The following is a 17870-nucleotide window of genomic DNA, read 5'->3' as shown; positions in this document are numbered from 1 at the left end:
TTAAGCAATTTTGGTGATCTGTAATTGCATATCAGCTATAATAGGGGGGGGATTGAGTCATTGTTTTGGTGAGTGACAGGGTAGATTCCTCAAAAAGTACATTTTAACATACAAACTTCAATTTTAACGAGGCTTCAAATAGATGCTGAAACAGGTGAGGGGAGTTAAATTAATTGAAATCTTCCTCTATGCAGCTAAAATGTTACATTCCCATATCTGCCTGCACAAAGGTGGAAAAGGCAAGGCTAGCCATCATCAACCCCGTCGGGAAATTTCTTTGGGGTAAAGTAAAAAAAAAAGGTAAAGGATTTAGCACTAGACCCTTAAGGCTCAAACTAGTGGTGCTGATCTCTGTCTCAAGGCACATCAGCCATGAAGTACAATGGGGGGATGTGGGCCATTCATCCTGTGCTTTTGCACCTCAATTTCTTTGGGGTTGCAAATACTGCTAGGGACTTAGTTTTCAGCAATTTTAAATGGTAATATTTTTTTATTTATATTAAGTACAGTGTATTTAAACAATTGTATGTAATGTATTTATCACTAAGAAAATCTATCCATGTAAACAATAATACTCCTTACATCCATCCAAAGTTCTTTAGTAGTAATATTTACAAGGACTTCTTACCAAAATTGCTATTAATTGTCAGTTTTTTAAGTATACTCAAATTTTATCCAAAATTGAAAATGTAAATTTAAACATAGGATGGTACTAATCAATATACAATTATTGATTTACACATTTTAAAAGCAATTAACCAGGGATTTGAGGGACCAGTACCTCAAATTATATTTTGGTTAGGCCTGGGTATGATTTGGAAAACAATCAGAAACTAAATTAAAAAAAGGAGCTTTTAATCTGAAAGTAGGGAACAAATTGGAAACCTATTTACACAGATTATTGTTAATAATATACAGAATAATTTCAATTTCTTTCAAGTTGTAAACTTGCTCTGTACTTTAATTGAAAAAAACATTTTCTATTTTTTAATTGTGTTTCATGAAACTGTAAAATTTTATGAATACAATACTTTTTGTAACATAGAAAAAATGATCAATATTTCAATATATTGATTTGTAATCAAGCAGTTTGTGGTAATGAACTGTAAGTATAGAGAGACCCTGCTCAATAGTATGCAAAACTTAAAAAAACAGAATTTTGATACTAATAGATATATCAAAAGAATTGTATCATCCATCAAAAGCTATAAGCCTGAGAAAAGTTGTCATGATTTTTGAAAAAAGGAAGAAAGACCCCTTAGAAGCTATAGAATTTTAATGGAAATCATACTATCAGATTCAGTACATCAAAGAACCCTACTGTAGAGATTTCAAGCTCATATCTGCAAAAATGTGGAATGTTTTATTTTTTTCAGAAGAAAGATCATGGAGTGTGTTTATTTGATGTTTTTCCCCAGGAGTGATTTAATTGACCCGGTGGGCATAGAATGTCAGATAAGGATTCATTCTAACAGAAATGATATATGTAATAAATTCTGTTTGTTTAAGTTATAATGTTGCCCCTTACTTTTAGTTGAAAAAATTTGCTTTTTTTATTTAGTGAAGCTTAGACACATACATTTTTATGGTACTTGCCAATCAGCCAAGTGCCATATAGCAATTGTAATTTCTGTCTGTTGGTCTGTAGTTCCTGTGTTTGCTAGTTTGGGCACTTCTAGATAAGCTAGGATGATGAAAGTTGCCTGGCATATCTGGGATGGGACCATATTAAATTAGAAATAGTCACTTTCCCCATTTGACCATCTGGAGGGAGGAGTGGTGGGATGGTTAATTTAGAATAATTAAGTTATTTTTGACTAACAAATGGGTGATTGGATATTAATGAAATTTGATATTTAGAAGGACCTTATGTCTCAGAGCTATTGTTTTAAATCCTGACTGGATCTGGTGACAATGGGGAGTTGGAGGGGGAAACCAGAAATCTTATAAAATACTTAGAGTGGAGAGATTGAGATGAAACTTGGTGGAAAAAATAAGCACAAGTCTTAGATACATGATTGATATAAACGTACTGGATCTGCTCTCTTTGAGGGGGGGGGGGGGGGGTAAACCAGAAAAATTAGAAAAATGAGGTATTTTTAAGTTATGAACAGGTGATCAGATCTTAATGGAATTTGATAACCTTGTTTCTCAGAGCTCTCATTTTAAATCCTGATCAGATCCAATGAAATTGGGGGGAGTTTGAGGGGGAAACTGGAAATCTTAGAAAATGCTTAGAGTTGAGAGCTCAGGATGAAACCTGGTGGTAAGAATAAGCACAAGTCCTAGATGCGTAATCGACATAACAGAACCGGATCTGCTCTCTGGGGGAGTTGGGGGGGGGGGTAATTTTCGGAAAATTTTTAAAAAAATGAGGTATTTTTAACTTATGAAAAGGTAGTTGGATCTTAATGAAATTTGATATTTAGAAGGAGTTCGTGTCTTGGTGCTACTGTTTCAAATCCCAACCATATCCGTCAACATTGGGGGGAGTTGGAGGGGGAAACCAAATGTCTTGGAAAATGCTTAGAGTAGAGAGGTTGTGATGAAAGTTGGTGGGAAGAATTAGCACAGGTCCTAGATATGTGATTGACATAACCAGACCAGATCCGCTCTCTTTGGGGGAGTTGGGGGGAAGGGGATTTCCAGTGCTTTGGTGAGTTTGGTGCTTCTGGACATGCTAAGACGATGAAAATTGGTAGGCCTGTCAGGGACCTGCACAAATTGACTTGATAACAGTAATTTTCCTGATTTGACCATCTGGGGGGAGAGGGGCTGGAGGGAGGGGAAATCGTGAAAATTGAGGTATTTTTATCTTATGAATAGGTGATCAGATCTTAATGAAACTTGAAATATAGAAAGATCTCATGTCTCAGATGCTCCATTTTCAATTGGGATCGGATTCGAGGACAATGGGGGGGGTAGAAGGGGAAATGGAAATCTTAGAAACTAGAAGTCTTGGATAATGCTTAGAGTGGAGAGATTGTGAAGAATAAGCATAAGTTCTAGATGCAGAATTGACATAACTGGACTAGATCCAATCTCTTTTGGGGAGTAAGGAGGATTTGTAGCGCTTTGGTAAGCTTGAGAATAAGCACAAGTTCTAAATACATGATTGACACAAGCAGACCAGATCTGGTTTCTTTGGGAGAGTTGGGGGATTTATAGTGCTTTGGCGAGTTGGGTTCTTCTTGGTGTGCTAGGACGATGACATCAATAACTTTAGTACCGAGTCTAATTTTAGATTATGACCTTGTCACAAGTACCATATGAGCTCTTGGCTCTTGTTCTAAAGGCAATGGAAAAAGTATGTCAATTAAAGTAAAAGTATTAAACAAAAAACAAAAAAACGTAAGTAATCACAAAACAACAGCCTACTCACAAAAACTAAGATATAAGCTCCCAGCATTCAGTTCTTTTGAGCAAATGCTGAAGCATTGAAGAGATTTTTAACAATATCAACACTTTTGGTCTTGGTTCTCAAACACCAAAATATATAATGCCTTTAGACTCATGTAAAAAGACTCATGTAAAAGTTTGTAAAAAGTAACACATTATCAAAGTAGTTTGTTTAAAATAAAATACTAAAACTAAGACAAGAAAATCAAATAAATTTTTTTAATTCCATTTTGAATACAAAAACTAATATATTTGACACTTGTATACTTCATAACTCTACAAAGTTAAATCTTTTCCAGAGTGACAACTAGATGAATACATTCACTCCTGGAAAAAAAATGTTAATAAAACTGCATTCTATCCCAGCATTCTGTTCAGGGGAAATGTTGTTAATAATAGTGGGTTCATATATCAGCTCATGGGTACTCTTGCAATGCAAGCAAAAGTTGACAGCATATTTTTTGACAAGGATCATTATATACTTATCATTCATTACTATGGAGAGCTTTATTTTGTTATTGTTGCTCCAACCAAATCACATAGAAAAAGTTTTGTGGAAAACTGGAAAGGGGTCACTCAGTAACAAAATGGAGGTTATATTTTCCTTATTAAGGGTCACAATCTATTGGCAGACAGCCAACTATAGGGCAACACACATTTTTTCATGGTTTTTCCCTATTCTGCTCTCTTTCCTTTGGTTTCCTTATAATTACTTTATAGTCCCAAATTTTCGAGGGGCGGAGTCATGCCCCCCCTTGCTGACGCCCATGCTTCTAAAGTCCCAGCTATATACACATGTTCAGATTAGCCAACCAGTTGGCTATTAGGACTTACCTATATTTACACTTTGGCCTGAATTAGCCAGCTAGTCAACTAATAAGAGAACTGTATATAGGCTAACTTATAGAATTAGCTAACTAGAATATCCCATGTAAATATAAACTGTAGTTTAAAATAGCCAACTAGTCAGCTATCATTAAAGTTTCTAATATACAGTAGAATTAGCTAAAACGGTTTGCTATTAAAGTCTCAGCTATACACACATGATGAGATTAGCCATCCAGTTGGCTATTAGATCTCATGTATATATACACTTCAGCCTGAATTAGCCAACTAAGAGAGCTGTATATACTTTATAGAATTAGCTAACTAATTGGTTATTAATATCCCATGTATGATATCCCAACCCATGGGATATTAATATCCCATGGATTTAAAATATCAAACTATTCAGTTATCAAAGGGATTTTAAGTGTCAATTAATTTAGGTTTTCTCTTCCCCATCATTTCACTATCACTGGCCAGGAGGGATTGGAGGTGGGGATGCAAATATATTGCTATCTGATTCATCATCTCTACATAGTATTTAGACTACTTGGCTAATATCAAACCACTTTATATATAAATGTCCTAAAAGTACCCAACCAGTCACCTACTGAAAAAAAGTTTAAGTATACACAAGAATATAAAACAGCAAAATAGTTGGTTACTGAATTGAATCTGTGTATACACAGGAAAGGTCATTAGCAAACTAGGATTGTCTGCCAACAAGTGCTAACAATTCTTTTTTTTAATGAAAGAGGGGATAGGGACAAGATTGTTGATTTGATTTTATTTAAAGAAAAGGGGGTAAGAAGAAGGTTATGGAAATGGGGTTTGGAATATCTTGCTTTCTGTCCATCATTGCCAGATTATATTTAGACTATTTGGCTTATATCAAACCACTTTACTTATAAACATCCTAAATAAAGCCAACCAGTCGGCTATTGAAAAAATTCTCAAAATATTCCGCCCATCCATCTTTAACTTTTTCCTGGTCATTAAATGTGCCCCCATTCCGATCTTTAACTGGGACAAGTCCAGATTGACTACACTCTCTCTCAATTTATTGATATGCCAGTGCAATATTTTACTGTTATGACGTCTACCTGCATGTTCCAGATTCTCAGCAATTTTATCCATGGTCTCCACTTCACAACTCCTTAGTTCGTATTTTAATACTACCTTTACTTTCTTTACATTCCTCTTATTTTCATGTGATCTATCACTCAGGTAGTTCTGAGCAAACAAGAAGCAATCATAAAACCTAAAATCAGCACCAATAACTGTAATTGTCTGGAGGACTGCCAATCTCTCAACCTTTGGCTCTTTATACTTAAGTCTAGCTTACACTTTCCTGGAAGCTTTCGAGAATGTAACAAACATGGTTTGCAGTTGATTAAATGTTTTACTCTTTTATTGCCTTTCAAACAATTTTTACAAGGTGTGAAGCAGGGGTGATGTGGGTTTGCAAGGGCATGGAGGGGGAGTTGAGTGTGGATTAGTGATGGAAACTGAATTTGTTATTTTTTTTTCTGTATTTTTATGACATCCCCAAAAACATAATTACTGTACTGGACATTTCAACTATGCTGAACAAAATGGCTATCTCAAATTTTCATTGGATGTGTTTGGGGAAATGATGGGCATGGGGGGCTGGTTGATTTTTTAAGAAGGACTGCTGAAACCCAAAGGCTGTTGAGTTTGAATGAGAAGTATTTATTAAAAACTAAACCTTCTTTGTAAAGAGCGAGGGCTGAGGAAGGGGTAACCATCTCATACACAGAATAATTTCTATTCGTTTTTAGTTTTAATCTTGTTCCTTGCTTTCAGTTGGAAAAACTATTTGTGGGTTTTTATTTAATAGTAAATTAACGACGGCATTTTGACCAACACTTGAATAGCACAAAGGGTGGTACTTTGAAGGAAGCTACAACTTTTATTAAACTTTAGAAATTCTTCATTAGTTTGTGAAGTAAATACATCTAAGATCTTATTCACAATATATTACTATGCAGAAGCTTAACTTAAGCGTGAAAAGAGTGAGGTTGAATGGGTGACATTTTCATTATTATTTGGAATAGTCCCAAATTTAATGTTTAAAACAAAATAGAATTAAACGAAAAAGCTGGTCCTTGTTTTCAGTTGGAAAAAAACTTGTTTTTTATTTAATCTTTAGTAGATTGACTCACCTAACTCAGCTTCTTATCTTTAGAATACTAAAGAAAGAAGCAAAACTTAGTAAACAAAAATTCGAGTGGTTTTCTGGAATTGATATATGAGCTGATGTTTTAAATTTAATTGCATAAAATTCTTGATGATGGGTTTTTGATATCTTAGGAAGTAGTTCGATTAGGTAAATGATACTCTTAGAAATATGTCCATTGCCTAAATTATTTGTTAGGAATGTTTTTTAAAGGATCCACCTTGGCTCTTTCTTCCTCTAAAGGGCACTGACTATTAATGAACATGGAAATTTTTGGGTATTTTCTTGAATATATCAAAGAGGTTCGTCTAAAGGTAAATGTTTACACTAACAACCTCACTGTAGAAAGATATGAAGAGTAAAATTATTTCCTATTTCAACCATTAGACAAAGCAAGACTAAGATGCAGCTCTCTGGACAACATATAAACCAGGAGAAACATAAGCAATGTTAGAGTTTTTATGAGTAGACATGTGTGTTCCATCAGTATTCACTACCTGGTGAACAGGAAAAGAAACAAGATGAATTGAGCGTCTTGGGGATAAGGAAGAATGCAATTTGCTGAAGAGATAAAAAAGAAAAGGAAAATAATTGGTATGGATGTAACAATGCAAAAGGTGATGATAACCTTGGTTTGAGAATGGAAAGAAAAACAAAGAATGAATTTATAAGGATAATCAAGGTAAAAATAAGTTTTGTTTGATCAGTCCCATTGCGTGATGACATTTGATCAGGAAATTTGGTGTTTCGCATTGATATTTCAGTTCCATTGTTTTATCGTTTTTTTTTTTTTCAAAGGGATATTATATGGTTGGCATGAATGCAGACTTGCAGCTAAATCAAATTTAGTCACTTCCTTTTTTCGCATGCGTTTATTGATATTGGTTAGATTTTTATTGTCTGTAGCACCGAGGAGCTCGTTAAGGAGATAATCAAATACAAGTTTTTGAAAATTTTGCCTCTTTGTTGAAAAAAGGAGAAATCAAATATTTAAACCACTAAAAATAACTACTTGCTAGTTTTTTTTCCTTGGTTTGGATTTCTGTTGATTTCACGATTCTTAAATTTTACTTTGTAATATGCACGTGAGCCCAAAAAATATCGTATAAATTGTTCAAGGGGAAGTCCTTGCAACCAACTTCCCAGTTCGGGTCTTTACACTCAAGCCAAATTTGATTAATTAGCCCCGGTTCCCAAGAAGAATTTCTGTAGGTTGCCTCTTTTTGGTAAAACGTTTTGTGGCAAATTTTAAATATTCTCGCCACTTTATGGATCCCTCTCCCACTATTTATGGAATTCCGGCTATTTCCCTGTTGCAGTGTTGATTATAAGACATCACTAGGAATTTCCGTATTTGCTAAAATTTAATCCAATCCCCCCTTTTAGAAATCCTGGATAGGCCTCTCAATTAAGTCATACGTGTGAGGTGGGACAATAGCAAACTACTTCGAGAGCCTGCCATCTTTCTCTCTGCTTTGTCAATCATAAATATTTGAAAAGTTTTCAACATTGATCAAAGTCGATCAAGCTAAAGAGGATCATTTGAACAGCAAAAATGAGAGTAGCTTATACATGCGTCGTGACTGCAGTACACAGATATTTTTTTAGGATAACCCTACTGTTTAAATTTCTCTATAGTTAAAAACCCGAAGGAAAATGTTTACAAAGGGTAAACAATTGCTTTATGGGCATAAGTATTTTTAATTTGCTTTGTTAAAGGCATTAGTTGAGACATAGTAACAAAAGTTATAAAAATTGGCTGGAATTTCGATTTTTGAAAAGTCCTGAATGGCTTACTTATATTGCTCAATTATTTTATAAATAATATTATAGAGTTTATTATATTATTATTAATATTAATAATATTATTATAATTATTACTATTATTAATGATTAATAATTATTAATAATAATAATATAATAGTTTTTAATATAAATGTTAATATTATTAATTATTTTAACTATTATTAATTATTTTTTATTAATTAATTAATTATTAATATTAATAATAATAATAAATTATTAATATTATTATAATATTATAGAGAACAAAAGTTATAAAAATTGGCCGGAATTCCGATTTTCGAAAAGTCCTGAGTGGCTTACTTATATTGCTCAATTACTTTATAATAATATTATAGAGTTATATTATATTATATTATTAATAATATTAATAATGTTATTATAATTATTAATAATAATATATTAATTTTTAATATTAATATTAACATTATTAGTTAACTATTAATTATTTTAATTATTATTAATTGTTTTTTATTAATTAATTAATATTAATATTAATAATAATAAGTTATTAATATTATTATAATATTATAGAGAACAAAAGTTATAAAAATTGGCCGGAATTTCGGTTTTGAAAAGTCCTGAATGGCTTACTTATATTACTCAATTACTTTATAAATAATATTATAGAGTTATATTATATTATATTATGATTAATATTAATAATATTATTATAATTATTAACATTATCAATAATTGATAATTATTAATAATAATATATTAATTTTTAATATTAATATTATTTAATATTAATTAATAATTTTAATTATTTAATTATTATTAATTATTTTGAATTAACTAATTAATTAATAATAATACTAATAATAAATTATTAATATTATTGTAATATTATAGAGAACAAAAGTTAAAAAAATTTGCCGGAATTTCGATTTTTGAAAAGTCCTGAGTGGCTTACTTATATTGCTCAATTACTTTATAAATAATATTATAGAGTTTGGTGTACAAAAAGTGATTGAAAAGACTAATGCTCAGTGCTATAGCACTTGATAGCTCTGTTACGGCACAGTTTTTGTCCCCAAGACTTAACTATTTAACCTCTTCTGAATTTAATGTTGCTTGACTAATAATTTAGTAACTATTCAGGACTAAGTAAAGTGTTGTCAGATCCTTAATGCAATAATGTATATATTGGTACTCAGCAGTATCAAATTTGAGGATTTACAGACACGGAAAGCATTGATACTTTGATTGCACAAATATTATCAATTGTAGGCTACAGTGTATGTTCATATAAAAAGGTAAATTTTCAAATTCTGACTTTGGTTTTACAGAACATCATAGGGATAGAATGCATATTTTAGAATAAAATTGCTTATGTATATGTCTTGAAATTTACTGATGTTACTGGTAGGAAATTCTTTTTCTGTGTCACATTGGTTACTTTGACTCTGTTTCTCAGGTGTTGGAAGTCTATGAAAGAAGTTTCTCCAAAACAAATACCATACGGAAACATGGCCCAGCTTTGTCTTTAGTGAAAAATTGTGCCTCTATCCATGCTTCCAGAGATTCTGATCTCCTATTATTTAGAAGTCAGCATGAAGTTCTTCTTTGCAATCAAAGCTTGGATGTTCTATTCAAAAAAGAGGTTTGTTTGTTTATTTCGCTGCTTGGACTCAATTGAGGGGGGTATATGCCTTTGAAGCTGGTTTTTCTTCCAGCCTAGATATAGGAACCCCGCACAATTATCACAGTGGTGAATTTTTATTTTATGAGAGCCCATTCAACACAATAAGAATGGCTTAGTAAATAGCAATTCCCATTTATTTTTTCCCTAGATTTTACCATACAGAATGAATGGTAGTAGGAAGTTTGGGAGGGAATTATTAATTCGCACCAGCCTATTTGAGGATATTAATTTTAATCAGAGCAGTTTAAAGGTAAAAGAATTGTACTAAAATACGACATGAACCATGTATCCCAAGGGGCAATGACCTTAAATTGAATGGAAATATCGATTTGCAACCATTCAATTTTGAAAGGTGACATTTTCACCTGAGTCATACAAGGGTCTTCAATCAGTGGTATTAGATTTCAAACTTGTGGACCTCTGGCCCATGTCCCCTCGAACCTCCCCTATTGCCAAATTTTATACCCAATATACCACTACTTTGTATGTCTTGCAATTATTAAGGAATCACTTAGTGAATGTTCCAAAATAACTAAAGGTTAGATCAAAGTGTGACTACCCTTGATCATCACACATTAAGTAAATATTTCCTGAGCAGTATTTTGTTTTCATTATAACTTGTAGTTTCGGGTTTTCGAGCTTGCTGATTATAAATCTTAGGCTAACATTACCATATACCCCAAATCAAAAGTGCTGAAGTACCAAGGACACTGAAAACGGAATCTGATTCTTTATGTTGGCTAAATGGCAACTTACGCAGCCATATACATCTTAAAAAGTTAAGAAAATCCAGGAACTCCATTTTTAATGGGAAAGAAATTTGCAGTTATGTAGTTTTATGCTTAGTGAGCACCAACTTTCAAACAGTTCATGGTAACGAACTGTAGTAAGGAGCGACCCGGCTCAATAGTAAACGAAACTCTAAAAAACGGAATTTTGATACTAAAAGATACATCAAAAGAGTCGGATTTTATGCTGATTATAAATATATAAGTTTCATCAAATTTAGTCTATGTCGTCAAAAGTTACGAGCCTGAGAAAATTTGCCTTATTTTGGAAAATAGGGGGAAACACCCCCTAAAAGTCATAGAATCTTAACGAAAATCACACCATCGCATTCAGCGTATCAGAGAACCCTGTTATAAAAGTTTCAAGCTCCTATCTACAAAAATGTGGAACTTCGTATTTTTTGCCAGAAGACTGATCATGGGCGTGTTCATTTGTTTGTTTTTTTTTTTTTTTTTTTTTTTTTTTCCGGGGTCATCGTATCGACCGAGTGGTCCTAGAATGTTGCAAGAGGATCAAAATTTTGAGATAGCCATTTTGTTCAGCACAATCGAAAACCATAATAACTATGTCTTTAGGATGACCCACTCCCCCACAGTCCCCAGGAGAGGGGCTGCAAGTTACAAACTTTGACCAGTGTTTACATACAGTAATGGTTATCGGGAAGTATACAGAATTTTTTCAGGGGGATTATTTTGGTTGTTTTTTTGGGGCGGGTTGAGGGGAGGGGGCTATGTGGGAGGATCTTTCCTTGGAGGAATAGGTCATGGGGGAAGAGAAATTCAATGAAAGGGGCGCAGGATTTTCAAGCATTATTATAAAAAAAAAACAATGAAAAAATAAATATGAAAAAGTTTTTTCAACTGAAAGTAAGGAGCAGAATTAAAACTTTAAACTTGCAGTGATTATTACGCATATGAGGGGTTCATCTCCTCCTAAATACCTCGCTCTTTGCGCTAAAGTATTTTTAGTAATTTCAACTATTTATTTTTTACGGCCTTTCTGATTCAGGGGTCATTCTTAAAGAGTTGGGACAAAATTTAATCTTAGTGTAAAGAGTGAGGTATTAACGAGGGGACAAACCCCCTCATATACATAATAAAAATATAAGAATATAAAAGTTCATTACGTAAGTTAATTCTTAAGTTACGTATATTTTTTACTAATAAAAACGTTCGTTAAAAATCAAATGTTCTATTTGCCTTTTAAAGTAACCAAAAAATCGGAGGGCAACTAGGCCTCCTCCCCCACCCCTTTTTTCTCAAAATCGTCTGATCAAAACTAAGAGAAAGCCATTTAGCCAAAAAAAAATTAATATGCAAATTTAATTTTAATAATGTATGTGCGGAGAGCCAAAATCAAACATGCATTAATTTAAAAACGTTCAGAAATTAATTAAAAAAAAAACTAGTTTTTTTTTAGCTGAAAGTAAGGAGCGACATTAAAATTTGAAACGAACAGAAATTACTCGGTGTATGAAAGGGGCCGTTCCCTTTTCAACACCCTGCTCTTTACGCTAAAATTTTTTACTGATTAATAGAGTAGAATTGAGAGAAAGAGTCAAACTTTAGCGTAAAGATCGGGGCGTTGAGAAGGGAACAGCCCTTTTCATACACGGAGTAATTTCTGTTCATTTTAAGTTTTAATGTCGCTCCTTAATTTCAGTTAAAAAAAATAGTTTTTTTATTTAATGAAAATAAGGAATGAGTGTTAAAAATGAGTAAAAAATATATATCATCTTGGAGCTCTAGAGATTGTAGGTTTTCTGATTGTTGTATCAAAAGACAAACACTGCCATAAATCTAAGCTTTGTATTAATATACTACTACTACTAATAACTCACTGCAGCACCAAGCCGCCTGAGGCCAACACAGCCACGCACGCTCCTCCTCCAACCTAATCTATTTAAAGCCTCCCTCTTTACACCCTCCCAAGAAGTTCCCATTTCCTTTAAATCTGTATTTATGACATCCTCCCAACCCAGACAAGGACGACCTGCTTTCCGTGTAGCCCTAGACGGTTGGCCAAAAAGGACAATCTTCGGTAATCTGTCATCCTTCATCCGTAGAACGTGGCCTAGCCATCTCAACCTTTCTTTCATTATAGCCCCAGAAAGCGGGATTGAACCACACTTTTCGTACAACCTACTGTTTGAAATACGGTCAGTCAGCCGGGTACCCAGAACAATCCGTAGGCAATTTCTCTGGAAAACATCTAGTAAATTTTCATCTGCTTTTCGGAGTGCCCATGCTTCAGAGCCATATTTGACCACTGTCATCACTGTAGCTTCCAATATTCTAATCTTGGTATGTAGACTTATCTTTCTATTCTTCCAAACTTTTTTTAACTGTGAAAAAACACCCTGAGCTTTAGCTATTCTACTTTTAACATCTTCACTGCTCCCACCATCTTTACTAATAATACTACCAAAGTAACTGAAGCTCCCAACCTGATCAATCTTTTCGTTACCTAATGTCACCTGTTCATCTTCACTTATTCCTAGCCTTGGTGACTTAGTCTTCTTAACATTAATTTTCAAGCCTATTTTAGCACCCTGAACTCGTAAAACCTCTAATCCTTATTTGCTTCAGATTTGAAAGTACCACTGTTATTAGTTAATTTTTCCATGTTCCTACTAATTTATATTTGTTCAATAGCCCAACAGGAAGCTGAATCACAATATTGATTGTTGCTTTGCTTAATAATCAAATGCAATCAGAATCAGATGCATTGTGTGTTACAACTGTTTGGTTGGGCTTGTTTGTAAACAAGGAAACTTTCCACTTGTTTCTTTTCACAATTCAGTGCTGTAATAAAGGATATAATTTATGCAACGAAAAAATCTTAATGATTGTACAACAACCAAAGAAAAATCATAGAAAATCCTGATTTTCATGTATGAATAGACCAGACATGGATGCAGGGGGCAAAAAAAAGTTTCATTTTGATGTTCTTGGTACTGTAAATACATATTTTGCGAAAGGTGGATACGTTGTACCTGGTTAAAGAGTCATACAAGGACAATGTGTATGATTAGAGGGACTAAAGTGGGCCTCTTGTTCCACTACCTCCTCCCCCTCCCCCCCATAAACACACCTTCTAACTCCATCCATGAAGTCATGATGTACCCTTTTCAAATTAGGATTGTTTATAAACTATTTAGAGAAGTGTCTTAAATGATTAAACGTTAACCATAAAATATGATATTGGTCAGAGTGTGACCATCCTAAAACAAAACACTGAGTATATATTTGACAAAGGGTACTTGACAAATTTTTATCAAAGCTGGTATTTAAAAATTTCTAAACCTCTTGATTACACATCTGATGCTAATATCCCATTTCCTACTGGTCTCCATTTACGTATTTCTGAAAAAAATATGTCTACTTAGGGTATAAATCAAGGAGCTACAATTGCTCCCTTAAGAAGTAAATTAAAGAAGAAAGAATTGTTTTTTCGAGCTAAACTTTTAACAAGTATAGTTTTTCTTGTAAAAAGAAAATCAGTAGCAAAGTTGTAAGCAAAAAGTGGTACTGTATTCTTTAATCTCTCTCATCTTCTTAATAACTTTTATTGTTGAAATGTCATCTTGTAGTCTTATCTTTGTCGTAGATGTAATTTTTTTATCTAGTTTTAAGCATTATGAAAATCCATTAAAATTTGTCTCATGGTTCTGGTCTGACTGAGAACTCACTTACCTTAATTTTTAAGGAAGAAGAAGAAATATCATCAGCATGCTTTGGAAAATATGGAAGTAGTGGTTCTACTGTTGTTTTTGTAGCCACTCAATGCTGTGTTCGAGGCTTTGATGTGAATGGCAGTGAAATATACTGGAACATTTTACCAGACATTGCTTGCTATATTCATTTACTAAATAATTTTGACCAATATGAAATTCTTCTTACAGTGGCATTATTAGATGGAAGTCTAAATTTTTACAGGTTAGTTTTTTCCTGTTGGGAAGCCCTTTATTTGCTTTCTAAACTAGCACAGTAAGAGCCATTTCTTATATAGGAACTTAAATAGTGCCACCTATTTTTTGGGGTTATTAACGTTTTCTTATGCTTGAGAAGCTGCATGAACTTAAAATATATTTTCTTAAAGTTTTTTTTTTAACAACTCGTGGTAATAAACTGTTTGAAAAGAGTGACTCATGCCGATAGTAACCTAAGCACTAAAAAGAGAAATTTTTGATAATAATATACAGCCAAAGAATGTGTTTCATATGCTCACTTAAAATATGTAAAACTCATTGATTTTAAATCTACTTGTCAGGACTTAATAGCGTAAGAATATTTGGATAACTTTGAAAAGAGATTATCATAGTGTCAGTCAACTTTGATCTGTCGAAAAGCTAAATATATATGTATAAACTCTTTGTTTAGAGGCCATGTTGCTGTGCAGTTGCGCATTTATTCCCAAACATAAATGCAGTCCATATAAAAGGAACAGTATTATAGATTATTTATGTAGTATCATTAATATTTATCAAGTTTTGCATATCAGCGCACCAACTTTTATTTATTTGTTATTACTACAGCGCAGATTGTTTCACTTATCGCGCCATTAGATCAATAGATTGTTTATGGTAGGAGGGAAGCTAAAGCCTCCAAAACTGCTTTTTTAAGACTGATTTTCCAAACCTTCCACTAAAAATTCTTCACTTCAACAGGGAGGGTGGGCAAATCTACCCTCTAACTCATCATTAAGAGAAAATTATTTGGAATAAGTATGTCAAGTGGATGTAGAAGTGGTGAAAGATCTCCTCATATTGTGAAAAGGTTAGGTTTTAACAGAAATAGTTTTTAAATCTAATAAAAACTGTTGTGAAAAGAGTTGAAATTTCATGTAAAGAGTGTTAGCCACTTTCTTCTGGCCAGCTATTAAATAGCCTACGAGGAATCACTTTTTACTTATGGTGTGATAAGGAGGCTGGATTAGTAGGCTGTGTCTGATGTTTAAAAATGTGCTTTTTTGTTCCTAAATATTCGGACTTTGATGCTTCTTGGCGTTTTTTTTTTTTTTTTTTTTTTTTTTTTTTTTTTTTTTGAGAATATAAAGCTTTTTGACATAAATTGAACAATATCACAAACGATCAATATCGAACTGAATCTGAAAAACAGTTCCTGTCGATTAGGTTGTAAAAATGCTTATACAATTTAATTCAAAAATTCATTTAGGAATTCGTACGTTTTTCCAATCCTCAAAAAGGAGATCGACTGATTGAAAGAATACGAAGTAACATGGAAACGGGGAACTAAAGAAAAATTAAAACTAAACGTCCATTTGAATTTTTTGTGCATGCATATCAAATACGTAAAATAGAAAGAACTACATCCTTATGCTTTTAAAGAAAACGTAAAAGGTCAGTAAATGTAATATACAATCAAAACTGAAGCACCTGTATCTAGCAATCAGTAAATGTAGCTTTTAAAAGTACTATTTATTGGTTTATAAATAAATTAAACATATATATATATATATATATATATATATATATATATATATATATATATATATATATATATATATATATATATATATATATATATATATATATATATATATATATATATATATATATATATATATATATATATATATATTATAACGAATTTCTATATATCTGTGACCAGTCTACGGTTATTTTGACAATGTAGCACATCCTTGACTCCTTTTCATCCCGAAACTAATCCCTGGATGGCTGCCTAGCCCTTGTTAATAGACCTTATTATTTGATTATAATTTTCAGAGGTATGAGCTTGAACGCAACAATTCAAGAAACGTCAAATTTTCAATCACTATGTTTTGGGAAAGGAAATGAATTTTCTTTTGTGTTAGAAAACAATAGTATTGGAGTATACAAAGAAACTGAACAGTTATGGAAGACCAAGGTACATGTTTGGACTGAAAATGTATCTTCAATCAATCAAGTTCTTTAAGCAAAACACACTCTTTTTTCTTAAATAGTTCACCAGTAATTATATGTTTGGGGCACTACCTAGAACGCATTTTTATGTATGCATGTCTGTCACACTCACTGTCTCTCACCAAAGAAAATATTCAATCTTGGCTTTTGTTTGTCGTAGTTTTTGCCAGGGTTGTCACTTGTGAATATCTAATCACAATTACACTCACTTCATAAAGCCTTTTGAATGGGCTTATGCTTAATTGCTTGCTAGCATAGCCGAGGCACAAACATATTTAAAGAATCGAGCCTTTAAACTGACAAAGCTGATCGTACATTTGCTGTTCAAGTTCATTACACTGTTTATGCCCTCCTCGCTGTAGCTTAAATTTTGTATTTTAGTACTTAAATAAGTTTTTATAGTTTTTAATAAGTTTTTTAGTACTTAAATTTAGTTTTTTTATAGTAATTTCAGTTCGTTTAAGTTTGAATTATCATAGGACTTTATCTCTGCCCTTTCTAAGTTTAATGTGGGTCTTTGCGTTACTTTGAAAAACTTCTTTTTCGACGAGTTTTTTATTATTAAATTTCTATTCATTTTTGGTTGCGAAAGTTTTATTATTGGTTAGTTTAATGAATATGTTTCTAGTTTTTTTCAGGTTTTCGGCTTAAGAATTAAAATATCTGGATTTTGAATTTTGAATTAAAGATTTTGAATTAAAATGGAATAGTTGTGGGCATCAGTCAGATTATTCTAGTTTAAATTCTTAATTTGCAAAAAATATAATCTGAGCATTGGCTTTGACCGTACTCAGTATAATTATTGTATAAATTTTATTCAGTTTAAAATCAAGCTTCAAAACGATCCTTGAACTAAGTAGAACTAATTCTACTGTAACCTACAGAAAATTTACTAAAAAAATACTCCTTGGAGTATGTTCAAAATATTACATGTAAATGAAAACAGCTTTAAAAAATGAATATAATTATCAAAGACATCACTCATTTCTCTTCATTTCTGACTTTTTAAACTCTTGTTTGTGAGTTTTACATAAGCATTTGCTAGGTGTGGTGTGGAAAAATGTCATTTTGACAATCTGGATGCACAGAATGTTTTGTGATCGAGTTTAACATCCTCCTCAATATTCTCTGAAAGTTTCAACTTAGTACCCTTAACTGTTCATGATATGTTGTACAGACCGTAAAACAACCTGTATGCACAAAGTAACTTTTGACTTACTTCAAGGTTTCCTAAAAGTTTCAACTAAATGATAATGTCTTTTTTGGATACACAAAACGTT

The 17870-nt window shown here is 32.5% G+C and overlaps 1 protein-coding gene across 1 annotated transcript in view; it reads left to right on the top strand.

Annotated features, from left to right (window-relative positions):
* LOC136034756 (Bardet-Biedl syndrome 2 protein homolog) overlaps positions 1 to 17870 on the top strand; it is a 37347-nt gene that overhangs the window by 5762 nt on the left and 13715 nt on the right. Inside the window, exons 2-4 of the mRNA XM_065716139.1 lie at positions 9648 to 9833; positions 14373 to 14602; positions 16414 to 16555. Of these exons, the coding sequence (XP_065572211.1) occupies positions 9648 to 9833; positions 14373 to 14602; positions 16414 to 16555 (558 nt within the window). The remainder of the gene's footprint in view (positions 1 to 9647; positions 9834 to 14372; positions 14603 to 16413; positions 16556 to 17870) is intronic.

This window comes from Artemia franciscana, chromosome 13 (genome assembly GCF_032884065.1).
Source record: "Artemia franciscana chromosome 13, ASM3288406v1, whole genome shotgun sequence".
Lineage (NCBI taxonomy): Eukaryota > Metazoa > Arthropoda > Branchiopoda > Anostraca > Artemiidae > Artemia > Artemia franciscana.
This window is presented reverse-complemented; position numbering and strand designations above follow the sequence as displayed.